This window comes from Siphateles boraxobius, unplaced genomic scaffold, assembly GCF_051911475.1.
Source record: "Siphateles boraxobius isolate OS27281-9 unplaced genomic scaffold, OSU_SipBor_1 24, whole genome shotgun sequence".
NCBI classification, from domain to species: domain Eukaryota; kingdom Metazoa; phylum Chordata; class Actinopteri; order Cypriniformes; family Leuciscidae; genus Siphateles; species Siphateles boraxobius.
The window spans coordinates 15,157,685-15,174,925 of NW_027508855.1; the positions used below are offsets into that span (position 1 = coordinate 15,157,685).

The 17,241-nt window shown below is 34.5% G+C and overlaps 1 protein-coding gene across 2 annotated transcripts; it reads right to left on the bottom strand.

Moving 5' to 3' along the window:
* Positions 1-15: 15 nt before the first annotated feature.
* sec14l8 (SEC14-like lipid binding 8) lies at positions 16-17,100 on the bottom strand. Of its 2 annotated transcripts, XM_077241618.1 has the most exons (12): positions 16,952-17,100; positions 16,527-16,602; positions 12,663-12,706; positions 11,126-11,188; positions 10,190-10,378; positions 8,514-8,609; positions 8,361-8,421; positions 7,641-7,724; positions 6,588-6,694; positions 2,739-2,878; positions 1,143-1,312; positions 16-1,060 (listed from the first exon to the last, which is right to left on the bottom strand). In XM_077241618.1, exons 1-12 carry the CDS (start codon positions 17,003-17,005, stop codon positions 957-959), a joined length of 1,188 nt encoding a protein of 395 aa, XP_077097733.1. In that variant the 5' UTR covers positions 17,006-17,100; the 3' UTR covers positions 16-956. The 2 variants fall into 2 exon arrangements, with proteins under 2 accessions (XP_077097733.1, XP_077097734.1); XM_077241619.1 differs by lacking the exons at positions 12,663-12,706; positions 16,952-17,100.
* Positions 17,101-17,241: the final 141 nt, after the last annotated feature.

Below are 17,241 nucleotides of genomic sequence, written 5' to 3' on the forward strand. Positions count from 1 at the left end.
AAAGAAAAAAATGTGTTTGCTATTGTATTGTATATATTTATTTAGTAAATTAATCAAAAATCAATACAATATCACTCATAAATTGTATCAATATTAAAAGGACATGCAAATTCAGACAAAATACAATGTGGTCATCATAATAAGACATGGACAAAACAGATGCATGTTGCTGGAATCAAATACGGACACCGTTACTGTAAACACAAGAACCTGAGGTAAAACTCATTACTAACCAAAAGTTTACAACATTAATTAGAATTAAAGACAATCATAAGTTAAATTATAATAAAAAATATTTTTTTTAAAAAAAAAGCAACATCATACTCTGAATCAAGCCAAATGCTCTTTGTAAACAATATATTTCAGAAAGGTTCACAGATTGTGCGTCAATAACATAAACAAGAGTATATCCTAATTTAACTCCTTACTAAATTCTGAGGGGAAAAAGTGTGCCGACTCATTATCTAAACTAATTAATTATCAAAAGGAATTAATTGAAAGAGATTAAATACCAACAACGTAATAATAAAGAAGGCAGACAAGGGCCAGCACAAATAATGTGTACCAAGACAGTTTCAGTCTAGTTATTTGCAGCAGTTATTACACTTGATAAACCACAGTTCAATGATAAGTTCAACGATTAAACTTCGTTAATATATGGCAAATCAACTTGATAACAGCTGCACCTTAGAGAAACAAATGTAAAGAATAACACTGGCATTGAAGTCAGGATCCAGATACGTTGATGGACGATCACTAAAGCTTAAATTTCATCCCACCATTTTAATGCCGCGATTGGTCATTTCAATTACATACTCTCCTCTTCCCATCAGTAGCTTCATTATTGTATTTTCCTTTATTAACTACAGCAGATATACTGTATTCAGAGCACTAGTTTCTAAACAGTTTCATAATCTCAATTTACTGGCGTGGCGGCTTGCTTGCTGCCATCATTTCTAACGCTCTGATTGGTTGACCTGACTAGGTAGGAGGACGTCAACAGTGAAGCTGACTGTTTTGGACTGGAAGATGCTGTAGGTGTTGTCAAATCGCAGTACATCTGAGAAAATGAGGACAGTACAGTAAATTCATGTGCATGTTTAATGTTTATCTCAGTTACTTGATAGTAACTCTGTACTTACACACTCCTGGTTCTGGGCAGGTGAGCGATCCGTCCTCTGGAACAAGGTGAGCGTTATAACGCTGATTCGGCACAATTTCCTTCATATCACTGGCCTTCATCCACTCTCCTATCTTCTTTTTCAAATAGACACCAAAACCTACATCGGCACCATCGCACGAGAACTGCCATCTGAGGAAGAGAGCATTGAATTGAGTAGAGTCATACATGGACTCCTGACATGTTGTTTACAATTTTTGGTTGTATTGTTCTTGTTCTTGTAACAATGAAAACTAGCCTAATTTGGGTACATTTACATTCATAAATGTTGATTAATGTACACTGTCCCTTTTTAAATATAAATAAACAAATAAATGTTAAAGTAACTTATTAAAGATTATATCAATCACATCATTACACCAGTAGCCGGCGACAAGTGAGTTAAAACTATTATTTGTCATTGAATCATTTATTCAAGAGATTTGTTCAAAAATGCTGATTCATCGGTAATGAAACAAGTGAAACAAAAGTGATCAATTCAAATTCATTAAATATTTTTATTGCAGCGATTAACATTTTGTTAGAACATCTAGTAAATTATGTTAATTGAATTAGTTGCGGGAGAATCGCGATCTCTATTTTTAAGAAAAAGATTCTTAATTTATCCAGAATTGTGCAGCTCTATTGCTCAAAAGCTTGGGGTCAGTATGATTTTTTTTTTTTTTAATAAGAATAAGAAATTAATAAGAAATTAATAGTTTTTTTCAGCAAGAAAGCATTAAATCTATCAAAAGTGACAGTAAAGAAATGTATAATGTTACAAAAGATTTCTATTTTAAATAAATGAAATGATGAACTTTCTAATCATCAAACGGCTCTATAACTGTATAATGGTTTACACAAAAAAATGAAACAGCACAACTGTTTTCAACATTGATTATAATAAGAAATGTTTCTTGAGTATATAATCAGCATATTCAAATGATTTCAGAAGGATCATGTGACACTGAAGCCTGGAGTAATGATGCAGCTTTGATCACAGGAATAAATTACATTTTTAAAAATATTAAAATAGGACATTTTTAATTGCAATAATATTTTATCAAAATATTACTGTTTTTACTTATAAAAGCAGCCCTGGTGAGCATGAGGGACTTATTTCAAAAAGTGTACTGAATATTAAACACAATACTAGTGCACTATTCTAGTTCAAGGTCCAATTTAGTGGCAATAAGCACATGCATGTGCATGTTGAATCCAGCACATTGCTGAAAGTATTTTTAATGTTTTGTTCACTAAATTAGACCACACCCTAACATCCACCCACCACCCTTTCAAAGACATGCCAACAAACCCAATATCAGTAAAGTGCACGTCTCATATGCAGAGAATGTTGCTGGTTAGCTAGTTTGGCTTAAAAAGTTTGGCTTAAAAAAAAAAAGAGGATCAAGTGCTAAAAAAAAGTATACAGAACTTCACAAACACATATTTCAGTAATGTCTCTTTTAAGCATGATTTTATCAAAATAAATTGTTTACAGCATCTTTAATGTCATGATCTGGTGGTTCATGGCAAACTCCATATTTATTGAGAGTATCAGAAAGTGTTTTTTGCTCACCTTAATGCACAGTTTGGTGCAAGTAGCTCATATTCCACCTGATGAGATGAGCCACGGCCAATAGTCACACACTGATCATAGTCCACTTTAATGGAGTCTCGAACATAGTAGGTCCTGGGAATCTCTGATCCAAACGTAATCTGAAAAAAAAAAAAAAAACAGAAACATCTGCTTAACATATGCTTGGTTGAGATGAGTTGGTAATAATTAATCAGAATTGAAAATGGAAAAACAAAGGAGGATGAAACTTACAGAAGCATCATGAGTGCAAAAGATAAAAGCCTCATATTTAAATGTTAGTATTTTATGAACGACGAGGAAACAGAAAGAAAAAAACAGACAGCAAAGCAGCCCAAATCAAAGTGGCTTTTAATAAGGAACACAAATTGCCTTTACATTCACTGTTTGAGACTTATTATCCTACATATAGGTTGAGTAGTCTACTCTGAAGCTTGAGTGGAAAAATGATGTCTATTATTTATTTTATTTTTAAAAGCTCAAATTTCAGTAAAATACAGAAACAAGAGTCTAGATTGTCAATGAATACAATAAGATAATAAACAGCTTAACATGACAAAAACATCCAACACTTCATAAAAAAAAGGTTAAGGTCATGTTGTCTGGAGTCGCAGAGCCAAATATAGATGATGGTTGAGAAAAGGTGTCACTCCAAATGATTCACTACTATTTTGATACACAGAAAAAAAAAAACATTTAGACACTCACAATCACTAACAATAGTATTAGATCACTCAACATATAATGAAATCCCAATTCACATTCTTTACATCTTATCGTATGCAAGACTAGTGAATCCCAAATAATACTATACAAACGGTTTATGGATACTACACGATTTCCATAAAGATGTAATATACACTTCTGTTCAAACATTTGAAGTCAAAATTTTTTTTAATTCACACTTTATCCAGCAATGATGCATTAAATTCAGTGACAATTCAGTAAATTCAATCAAATCAGCATATTAGAATGATTTCTGAAGGATCACGTGACACTGAAGACTGGAGTAATGATGCTGAAAATTCATCTTTGCCAACACAGGAATACATTACATTTTAAAGTATATTAAAATAGAAAAAAGTTATTTTAAATTATAATAATATTTGGTAATATTTTCTATGTTTTTGATCAAATAAATGCAGCCTTGGTGAGCATAAGACAATTTTATCACTATTTCCTAATATCTTTTTACATACTCAAAAGTACATACTTGTAATGTGAATGTGGAATTTAGGAAGTATGTGAAATGGGATTTAGCCACAATCTTATTACTCACTCCATAAACCATCTTTGTGAGAAGACATTTCAATGGAAGTCTGTTTTATGATTTGCTTAAGTTTCAACATGTCACTCAAACATGTCATGACCTATCTGTGCTTATTAGTACAAACAAATCTTTTTTAACTTGCATCCCCCTTTAGTGATTTTCCCATGAAGGAAGTGCTCTAGTTTTCTTTAAGGTTATCACAGGTTTAATAGGCAAGGAAATTGCCGTCCACGTCACACCAGAGGGAAAACAAACACTCGAACTCTCTTTAAGACAAAATAAACAACTATCTTCAGCTCTCTAGCATTAAACACAGAAAACAAACATTTATTTGACTTGTGCGATATCACAGTCCAACAAAAGACTCCAAGGATTGTAGTTAACTAAATATCAGTCCACTTTGAGTTTTCACAAAGTCTTCTGAGGTCTTTTGAGCACTTCCAATCCTGAAGGGGGCAGCAGCTTTACCTGTGTATCTACACACAGAGACAAAATGTCTCATTTCAGAACTCTGAATGTGATTCTGCATGTTTTAAAATCAACATGAAATCAAAATTGACCATTCCTACTTTTTTAGGGAATATTGCAGAGTTTCTATAATACATGATTTATCCGTACATATCATTATTATTTTAATTAATGCGCCCTCATAAACATTCATTAAAATAACTTCCCCTTCCTCTAGCAGCAACATCTCCTCCTCTTAACTGGAGCCCTACATTTTTTCTTGATACTTGTTTTACTTTTTCGGAATGGTATGGAACAAGGTTATTTTTGGCACTTACTATATGAACACGCACACTTGTGATCTTGAAAAGAATGGGAAATATCTGAAAAAAGAGGGGGTCTTTGATAATGTCTAAATACATAACCAAATGCAAAACCTAACAAAAGTAATTATTTCTGAAAATATAATTATAAGCAACTGTTTTCTTTATAATGTAGAGGTGCATATTATCTACACTGAATTTTTTTTTTCTAAGTTGTAAATAAAAGATTACTGGAGTACGTTTTACTTAAAAAAAAAAAATACTATTTCAGTTTTTCTACTTTTTCTACTTTAATAGTGTTACTTGCCGTTTTTGTTAGTGAAATAGCCTGAGTGGCTAAAACTTTTTTTCAGTGTAATGAAATCTCTTAAAAAAATACATTCCTGAAACAAAACATAGTACAAAAATTTCAATAAAATTATTTAATACAATTACGATTAACATCTTCCTGTGCCCCCTTAGTGAGGAATACCAGAGGGTTAAATACGCGTTGTCCGTTTGACAGGGTGCTTTTCAAGAGCCCGTCCTCCTGTCATAACAGCCCTTTGCTCTTCACATTTAGGATTTATCACAAACAGAATCATAACCACAACGCAAAGACAGATTGAAGGGGAAGATTAGTCATGTCATGTGTTCCAAAGCTTCAACCTTGCCAACTGATCAACAGAGTAATCAGCCTATGCAATAACCATAGAAGCAATCCAACGGGCTCTAAACCAGATTACACCACAGAGTATCATAATGAAGTTTAAATGTTGTGCAAGAGGAAAATTAAAGATAATGTGATATAGATAAACAACCATTTGACAGTTATTCCACCCTTCTGTTGCTATGAGACATTGGCACTATTGGACTCTTAGAATGCATCTATAAGGAGATTGTGAGAGGCAACAGGCTGTATTTCTTGGAATTGCTAAATAATGTGGGCATACTGGTATTAGGATAAGCAGGAAGCTCTTATTGGTTTGAACTAAATAGGCGAATATGCAAATATTAAATGTTAAACTGAGTGACTAGGTGGACTGAAAATTTTCTGCCATTGTTTCATAACAATAATTTGAGAAGGAAATGATTTCAAGACAAATGCTGATGCCTGAATACAGCACTGTTGGAAGTTATACTAGCAAATAATACATCTTATACATTAATTTCATACCAAAAATATACTCCAAAACAATAAGCGATAACCATAAAGGGTTAGGGTTAGGGGTTAGGGTTTCTATGCCGCTAGATTGTCAGGAAACAAACAGTATACAAACAGTCCAAAGTGAACTTTTTCCAACACTCTTGACAATAGCACATGAGAAGGCTATGAAAGTAATTATTTTCTAAGAAAAAAATTGAAATTGTTAAGCTATTTTCCCTAATATAAGCAATAGTTAATGATGTCTCGCATAGCATCATATACAAGCCAGAAAAACTCTCTGTGATGCCAACTGTCATTAAACTGTGATCTTGCTCTTGTTCCTTATATTTAAATTTAGGTGGTTTAACAGAAAGACTAACTTAAAAAGAAATATAATCTTAACTTAAGTAAAGTATCAGATAGAGGACACTCTGGCAAGAGAGAAAGTCGGCTTTGTACAGCTAGAACTCAAGGTTCGTCAAATGGGAACTGTTGTCTGACTCTTATGTGGGTTTCGCAACTTCCCTAATATATTAAGTGTCATTCTATTTAAAGAGAGAACTGAAAGAAGAAATCTGGGACAGTTGCAGCTCAACAATACTTCGTTAGCAAGTCAACGTCACCAGGCCAACACTAGAATGACGTGTCGAGTGTCTTTAACTCACCATGGTCTTACATTTAGGGTCACCATCAGGGTCGGTGAGTTTGCCCCCATAGTACACTGGGAGCTCTTCAGGGTCAATGTATTTCTGTAACAACTCCTTCCAGTTTGCTGAGGAGACAGACACAGAAGCTTAGTCACGGCAAACTTGATGAGAGAATGGATTTGTGAGTAAACATCTGGATGACAGCTGTGGATCCTAAAGGCCCCGATATACAGTACGATGAAGATCTTTTTCGTTCTTTGCTTAGGGGTAAAAACAAGTTCGAATTACATGACCAGCAGTTTACTGTTAAAAAACATCCCGACGCCCCTCTGTACATAAATATGTAAATATGAAAATGTAAATATGTAAATATGTGCAGCACGCTTTCTCTCAATAACAAAATAAACCCACAACAAAAATGAAAAACAAAAGTGGTGAGGAAACGGCAGTTAAGAAAGCATCTGATCATAGTGATGTGGATATGTTTGCACCAGTTCTGCAATTCACCACTTCAGTCAAGTCACGTTTATTTATATATCACTTTATACAATAGATTTCTTTAGAAACAGTGTTCGTTTCTGTTTCGATCAGAATTAAAACTTCAGTTTCTACTTTAAAGCGGCTCTGACTCTGAGGAATGAACAGGAGAAATGAAGCGGAGAAGATTTCCACGTAAAGGAAGGCGGATCCAGTTGTAAGGTGTTTACCAGCCGGAGCAAACTTTCTAGAAACTTCCCCGGAAAGTTCACTGACAAGCTGTTTCAAACTCGCCTAATTTTGTTCGAAATGACGTTACACCAGTTTGTTTGATTTAACTTGATGTATATCGGGGCCTTAACAACATTTTTGTATCAACATCTATGTATTGTATTAACAACATCTAATATATAATTCCTCAACCAAAGATATTTGAGAAGCTTTCCACCTGAATACATTTTAATACAACTGAATTATTCAAAATAACTGCCAGATCAAGTTGAGACTTTCTCTGAGAAAGTGTTATGAAAGCAATAGCAACAGATGAATTGTATAGAAAAACATAAGTGTAGTAAGATACATGTGCTAGCTTACACCCCAGGACGATGACCTTACGGCGAGTGTCCTCACTCAAAAAATGTTTCACCAGATTGTAAGCCACAGGAAACAGTTTGGGTGCTGCAACAGAAACAGTCCAGAGATTCAGATATTAAAAGGGGTGCATCACAGTGGCACGATACAATAATGTATGAAATACTTTTTATTTTCTTTAAATTCCATTTTCCTTTTACACAAATTTAATCTTTTCTTTTATGTTTCTGGGATTCTGTTTTAAGGGTTTAATTAAAATTTTAGTCATCAAAAATATTGTCTAATCAATTATATTTTTGATTTATAATATAATATGAAATGCGTTTTATTTTTTCAGAAAGGATTTGGGTCTGTTTAAATGATAACACTTTACAATAAGGTTTCATTTGTTAACATACATTAGTTAACATGAACTAACAATGAACAATACTTCTACAGCATTTATTAATCTTAGGTCATCTAAATCTCAGCATTTACTAATACATTTTTAAGATCAAAAGTTGAACATCAAGTAGTGTACAGCCCTACTTTTGATTTATTCATCCAAATTTTGCCATTTTCTGACAAATTCTGCATTATTGTTACTGTAAATTCATTATTTTGACTGGATTTCGTCTGTTTCCTGCATCACGCCCTACTTACTAAATAACTTGTGCCACTTCAATTTGTTTGATGTAATATGCTTTATAGGCCATTCGGAGAAGTTATAAAACTACTACTGACCTTTAATGACAAATAACCTCTTAAGTCCCTCTGGATAGTTATCTTCAAACATAGTGAGAATCTACGAAAAAAAAAAAAGAGACTACAGCAGCCTAACGTACCTGAAAGAGCCAAGCAGCATATTAATAATAGAGAAACACATAAAAAACACACCTCTCCATAAGTCTCTATAGCCGGCTTATATAAGTGCTTCATTCCCAGACCATCACAGTCATAGACCATAGTAATAGACTCAATGTTCCTGCCCAGCTGGGAGAAAAGAACAAGAAACAGACAGACATATAAAGACATGATATGAGTGATTATAACCACAGGACCAGTTGAATAAACTGTTACTAGTCTTACCGACTAGCTCTTAACCAAGGTATAATCAGTCTTACTTTTCAGATTCAAATTAGACCAATCTACATTTTTATGTAACGACTTAAAAAGTTATGACCAGTCTTAAATAAAATACTGATTAACTTGTAAGAGAAGTTCTTCAGTGAAAGTGAGAGTTCACCTTAAGGCTGGAATACACTACATAAAACCCCCCTCCCTTATAATTTCTCTTGTATTCATTGCCTTCTAGCAAAGAGTCCAGGGTAAGACTGCTAGTGGTCGTTTAGTGCAGAGGTTCTCAAACTGTTTTTGTCAGCCGAACCCCTGAGACATTAAATATTTACTTGATGGACCCCCCCTGAGAATTTAAGTTAATATTTCAATAATTAAAAGCTGCAGTCGGCAAGATTTTTTTGATCATTTTCACTGAAACCGACAATATGCTCCGACAGAACAACATAAATCAGCCGGTTTTAGAGAAAAAAACTGCGCTTCTACTTCCACCTAGAGCCTGTTATTTGTTTTGCAAAAGTCCATCCATCTCGGTTCTTCTGGTCCAATCAGCGCAGGGCTGTGTGAGATCTGACTGTCAATCACAGTTCATGCACACGCCACAGATCCCCCTCCCCCTCGCGCACGTTACAATATACACGCACTGACGGGCACGAACTCGATGGGAGGGGCATGAGAGTTGTAAACATTCGAAATTTTGGCTAAATCCCCTCAATCTGCCAGACTTGCCGACTGCAGTTTTAACAACACATTTGCATGTTCACGGTTCTCTGATGTCAGTTAATAGTCAATCGATCAAATATATTTAAAAAAGTGTTCATTTTGATTCCTTTTATTTAAAAATTCTTTAATTATATAGGGCTGCACAATTTAGCCAAAATATTACATTGCGATTTTTGTTGTCATATATTGCACAGAGCGGCTAAAAGGACATGGTGATGGTAAGAAAATAATAATAACAATTACTCACAAAAGTATTGCAGCCCCCCCGAGAAACTCGCAAAACTTTTGCGTTCCCCCGAGAGTATAATCTGAAGTGGGAGGGAAAACTATATTTCAGTGATTTTGTGAGGAAATTTAATCGCTTTGTAAGAAAACTCAAAATGTATTGTGAGCGAATGCAAAGTTTCTCAGAGAGAGCAATATTTTTGTGAGAGAACGCAAACGTTTTGCGGTGTAACGAATATATACTCCAGCCTTAAAAATGAAAAATCTGTTTTTATTTACTCACCCTCGTGGAACACAAAAAGAATTTTTTTCAAGATTATTCATGCTGTTTGAAAAAGAACTGCTGAAAACTTGGAATATAGTGCACAAGACATTTGCACTAGATGTTTTTTGGTCTTTTTTAGAGCTTGGTAGTTTGATCCTCATTCACTTTGTGCATGGTACTTATAAGACTTCAATATGAAGAAAGAAAATACGTATGTGTGGGTGACAGAATTGTCATTTTTGGGTGAACTATTCCTGGCCAGTTTTCACAGCCGCACACCTACCCGTTCGCTCTGTAAGTCGCACTCTTTCTGCAGAATCTCGCAGTCTCTGACTTTAGACTTTATTAAGTCCTGCTTAGACGCTGAATGCATCAGACCCTTAGGGTCCATAGGTCCGACGACATCATACCACACCGGGCTCCCTTCACGGTCATGGCCACACATGCCACCAGACAGATACTTCTCTATTACCTAAAAAAAAAACCACACACACACACACACACTGGATGAAACATGAACACAGTACCAATTATAAGTAAATCGTAAGATTCAACACTGCAAATGTCCTTTCCCTCTTTATGCTCAATATTTACCAAAACTAAACTACAAATAAGGATGATTAAAAAATGCTTATGGGTATAATGAGCATGAGCAGGTCAGCCAATCATAATAGAGGTCAAAGGCATATAAGTCTTAAAGGCACAGTAACAATAACCACCTGTTTAATTCTAGGTGACAGAAATAAGGGGAAAAATTGCGTTTTATGACTATTAAACTATTATGACTGTTTTTATGCAACAAGTTTTGACTAATATTATAAATTGACTTTAGGGGGGAAAAATTAAATGCTAGTGGAGAATATGGTCTCTTCATGATTTAATATATGAAAAGATCAATTCCAAACGGCACCTTTTTATCAATGACAAACTCTTAAATTGAATAAAATAACAAATATCAAATATTAAAATTTTCTGTCTCTAAAAAAAGTATGCTGAAAATTCAGCTTTTCCATCGCAGGAATAAATTATATTTTAAAAGATATTAAAATCAGTTATTATTATTATTATTATTAATAAAACTAATCAATATATAATAAATAAATAAATAAATATTTTAAATTTAAAATCTTCTGATCCAATACTGAACAGTAGTGCAAATATATTTAAACAAAACTATGAAACAGATATGTATTTTTATCATAAATCGAGGTTGTCGTACCTCTGGCACCTGCCATTCCGTAGTGATGGTGTCAACTTTCATGTTTTTTCGAAATTCCACATGCTGCAGATGAAAAACAACACATGGTTAAAAACATTTTGCATAATCAAATCAGGATTCAGAACCATCAACATAACAAAGTTTGACAGCATTATCAGTTCGGCCTGAACATAATTTGCCACCATGAGTCTTTGTGTATTAATTACAGCTGTGCTTTGACCTGAGGTGCAACAGATACTGGTGACAGAGTTCAAAGATATAACATGGCGACCAAAAACGTCTGTAATAAAAGACCAATGAACTACACAAGCATCACTCGCACAATGGGAAAGCAAACAGCACTTTGAACACCCAATAGCATTGAATGATCATGGTGTAATCGTCCATAAACTGTGATTAGGCAATGGTGTGACTCATCAGTGCAATGTAGGCTCCTGAATTAAATCCTGAAAAGCACAATTCACCTTTGCAGAGCTGCTATCTGCTGCATGAATACTTTTATGATTATGCATTAAAATTAAACCTTTTAAACTGCACGGCCAGACAAAACAAACAAATCTGAAATAGAACATTGCCTGTCTACCTTATTTTTAACGTAAGATTGGCCGCGGCCATTTGTAAGTTGATTTTGAATGGCTTCCGGTGTCATTCGCTTCCAGTTAGTTTACCTGTACAAAAACAGCCCATTTAGTCCAACCAGGACTAAATGTAGCATTTTCTTTATGGTCTGGACCTAAAGAACCAAGGGTACTGAACTACAAGTGTGAACCCTTAGTGCAACAAAGTACAATTTTATAATAAAATTGTGTAGTTTACACCTGTAATTAAAGGGATAAAAACTCGAAATGAGGTCCAAAACATTTACACCACATTTGGAGGACTTCAGCTATAGACTATAAAACACATTAATCAAACTTTTTTTTTTAACAGCATGCCATCGTGAGTGATGTATATAGTTATGAAATCAGCAATCCTCCCCTTGAAATCTGATCACAAGTGTTCCACCAAGTGTAAACGGGGCCTAATATTAGTTGGATCATATTTCATAGTGTTATTCAACATGTTGTTTGAAGCCTTTGGGTAATGTACACCAACCCTTGACATAAAGCCTGGCATTGTGAGGGTCCGTCACACCCATACATCATCACACTGGATGAATCCAGAGATGACGAATTTACAGAAAAGTTCTTCTATCAGAAAATTTGAGATAGTCTGTGCACAAAGGTTAATGAATTACACAGCACATTATTCTGGATTGTGTAAATGTGAAGTTTAAAGCACAGAGTTACTGACACCAAGAGCTTGTTTATAAGCTGAATAATAGCAACTTTATATATGATGATATCCACTACCGTTCAAAAGTTAGAGGTCAAAAATATATATATTTTTAAGAATTGATACTTTTATTCAGGAAGGAAACATTAAATTTAAAGGTGGCAGTAGAAAGACATTTATAATGTTACAAAAGATTTCTATTTCATATAGATGTTGTTATATATTTTTTTAAACACCATGTAGTATTAAGTTTGTGTGCTACCTTGCGCAGCATGGCCTCGGCTTTCTGTAGATTGAAATTCCTGGCTGGAAAACAAGAGAGACAAGTTGAAAAAAAAAAGATGTAATGTAGTTATTGATGTAGTTAGTATAGAAAAGATAATAAAATATGCACTAATTTGTCATTCAACAGGTTTTTGTCCAATATAACTAATTTATTACAAGAAGCTTAAAGGGATAGTTGACTTAAAAATGAAAATTCTGTCATCATTTGCTCAATTTGTTCCCAACCGTTATGAGTCTCTTTCTTCTGTTGAACACAAAAGAAGATATTTTGAAGAATATGGGTAACCAAAAAGTTGATGGTAGCCACTGACTTCCATTGTAGGAAAAAAATAAATACTATGGAAGTCAATGGGTCCCATCAACTGTTTGGTTGCCGACATTCTTCAAAATAACTTTTTCAGTAGAAGAAAGAAATTCAAAGAGGTCTGGAACAACTTGAGGGTGCATAAATGATGACAGATTTTTCATTTTTGAGCGAACTATCACCTTAAGTGTCTTGCAGGGTTCGAACCTACAAACCTTCAGTTTCCAGCCCTAATATTTAACCACATGGCTAGTAAATCCAATAATAAACTGGCACACTCACAGTATAAACAGCATATTGTAACAAACCTTACAACATCATGACTCCATAAGACAAGTTGCTATCAAGTGTTTTATTAAGATAACTTGCACATAACTGGAAGCCGTATGCCACTGAAAGTTACTATTTGGTAACAGATTAACTGTTCAGTTGAAAAGAAGCAAAGTTTGCAGACATGAGGAGACTAGGTGACCGCAGTGTGCTGACCTTCAACATATTCCCAATCCCATGTACATAGGCTTTTCCCTCCAACAAAATAAGCCTATCCTCAAAAAAACCAACCCAACCCTGTATAGGGAGTGGATTAGTTTCATTGTCTTATAGTCACTCTAGTCTGTACCTGACTGGCCTAGAGACACAACTGAACTGACCCAGAATTAGTCAGACATGGAGTCATTCATAAGTATTTAATACTCATAAAGAAGATTATGTGACACAGCTGACAGAAGCATTCAGTGTTTTGTGGAACGGATATGCCAGTTGCTTCCCTATGAAGACTTTTCGTAGTGAACTAGAGCGACGACATATTTATTTACAAACTAGATTTATTTATTTATAAGTTTATTTATTCATTCATTTAATAATCAGCAGCAAAGTCAAAATCAGAGAAGTAGATTTCAAACTAGTCACAATTATAATATAAAATTAAATAAGGCTACAATTAATTTAACAATATTTTTCTTACCACAAAAAAAAATGTTTTTTAAATATAATTCAGTTTGATAAAAAAAAATTTTTTTCAATTTCTTATACATAGTGTGTTGTATTTGCCTTTGATAGGATGAGGTACTTGGGTTTTTTTTTTTTAGAATGTTGATAATTTGGTTGCCAGGGTGTTCTGGGAGGTTGCTAGGTGTTTGCTTACTGGCGCATCCCCAAGTCTCTTCATATCTCTATGATATTCTGATCTCTAGATATGGCTTCAATGTATGTCTATGACATGTTTGCTCATTTTATTGTCCACAAGGCAATAAGTCTAATCACCTGGAAAATAATAACAGATACCACTCATGATCGTAGCATGAGTGTGGGACGAGATACACGCCTAAAAACCTAACTTTTGAATGGTAGTGTATGCATTTATTTAAAGTCATGAGCTACCTGCACACTCGTACTGTAGTAAACTGCACTGACTTGTGTCACAATCGAGTGTTTATCTTATCAACACTTGCGAGATGCCTTTATTAAGGAAATGTGCATGTGTCAACACTCAAAAGATTATAATACCGGTATGTAGAACTACGTATATGAATAACCCCAAATCCTTTAGAGGAAAAACATGCCTTGTCATGATATGTGACACTCTTGAGCTTCCATCACGCATTCCAGACTCTAGATGAGGTCATTTTTACATGCTAATTAAACAATGACATCAGTAATCTCATGTAAAATCTGCTAGTCTCTGTCTGGTGCCTAAAAATCTCTGCAGAAGACTGGCTGCATTCAGCAGCGTTCATGCACACAAATCAGCCTTTGTCAAAACCCAAGAACAGTCTCTGTAAAGCTGCCAGAGAGGGGTTTAAACACCACTCTGAAGGGTCAAATTAAAGTTTAGAAAACATTTACATTTAGCAGACGCTTTATCCAAAGCAACTAACAACAGAGAAACAAAAGAGAAAATCAGAAGAACTTAAATAAAAGGCCTCTATGTAGAATTCAGAAACTCTTGTTATTAGCGATATAACTCTTGTTATTACCTGTATATACACATACAAATATTTCTTAAATATATACATGCATATGTGTGTGTTTATATATATAAAATACTTATACACAGTAAACACACATATTATTTAAATCAAAAACTTTTATTTTTGTTGGGATTAAGCGTGGTTAATCGTTGCCCAGCACTACTTTTAAGTAAAAGAGGGACGTTTAGATGAATATGTATTTGCTGTGTGCTTTTCTCTTAATAACAAATTAACCACCAAAAATGACAGCAGAGAGAAAGCAGCAGTTATAAAACATTTGATAGTGATGTGGATATGTTTGGAACAGGTTTTGCAATTCACCGGCATCATGTCGACAGATGAGATAATTAAAATGACACTGTTGTGATATTTTGATTATAAAGAAGGCCTATATTTAAGACTACAGACTATATAGATCTGGCAATGTGAGACTATAGTTTGAATTAAACCCTTTTCTTTGCAGGACACATTGACATTACAGTACAGAATAGCTTTTTCGCCATTATCCTGAACATTGTATAAGCATTCCTTTCATGTGTCATCATAGAACGGAAGAGAGGCTCTCGGGAGAGCGCGTAAACGTCACATCCTTTAGATTTTCCAAGGAAAAATGTCCTGAATTCTTCACATAAAACATAGACAACCGAGGAAGTCTGAGAAGGTCTCGTTTTTATACGTTTCGTTATAAGCTGTTCACACTTTTTTTAATGTAATATGTTTATACTGGTAAATAAAATAGCCATAAAGATTTACAATAATTGAATGAGCAAATAAATACAGAACATTTCTAACCAGAATAATACACAAAGGCCTAATCTATCATCTAGCCTACTGTGTGAGTTCCAGCACTATCTGAATTTGTCCTCGTGCATCATGTCCTCACGACACACGCAGTCTTGAGCCGATTACACTGAATCATACGGTCTGAACATGAGTCAGTACAGAACATATCATGTCTTTCCAGAATCCTTCACAAAACCTGTGATTCGATTCTTAAAAGAGAGATCATAGTCTAAAATAGATTCTATGCTATAGACTGTATCATTACATAAGATTCCTTCTAAATAAATTCATACTTCATGGTCATTCTATAATATTGTATTAAACAGATGATATGCTAAATATGTATTTTAATGTATAGGTACGCTCATTCTATATCATTCACAATTGTGTTCCATAGGTGGTGTCAGTTTAGAAGATTCTTTCAAACAGTTGTCATTATAGTTTAATACTGTCAAAAAATAGTTTGTGTCATTCTATATAATTTTATTCTATAGATGGCATCATTCTAAAATATGTTATTCTATTCCAATCTATAAGTTTAGATTCTATAGATCATGCTCACTCTTTTAGATTAAGTTTTTTAATGCCTGTTATAATATTGCCATCTATGCAACTAAGGACTTGCAACTGTTCTCCAAGTAAAATGCATTTCTATATTAAAATAGGATAGAGGGATTTCTCTCTCTCTCTCTCTCTCTCTCTCAACATTTAAGTATTTAAGCAGGACATTAGTATTTAACCTACTTCAATTTGCATCACGAATGTGTCAGTGAAAGTATCTCACCTCTCAGCCATCGGAGCAGAAATTGGTCACTCTGTGATGGACACTGGGGCAGAATATCCTGAACCTTTTCTCGAAACTGAGGAGTAACGTTACAGATGAAGAATTATACAATGTCAACAGTATGAAGTTGCACATAAGTTACACGCACATTGCTGGAAACTATCCCTTAACTACATCGCCTCACGTGCTGACAACAGTGCAAACTTGTGCAGTCACGTCATTTACACAACTCGGCAAGAGAGGGACAAACTAATAAAGCTTAAACACTTTGTAATCTTTCTAAAGTCTATTAATTCTGCATTCAAAACGAATGTATTTTCATCTGCGATGTGTGGCCTCTCTCTGCTCGGGAGAATGTTTCATCCCGTCATCTACAGGATCACTCCACAAATAAATCCCCGAGATAAGAAAGGGAAATAATTCACCTGTGCCAAAGCTTCGGCTTGTTTCACGCTCAGATCTCCAACTCTTCCGCTCATGTCGCCACGAGTACACCAGAAATAACTGTCTAAAATGCAGCTAGAGTCAGAGAGACTGTGAGGCACTGGGTGATGTTTTTGTCCCCGCCCCCCTGTTACGCGGCCTCTGCACCGCTAGGGGCGCTGCGGGAACACTGATTCAAATCATACACTAATTATATCACATATATTAATAATAATAATAATAATAATTCATAACAATTCTTATTGTAAGTTATTATTATATGTTATAATTT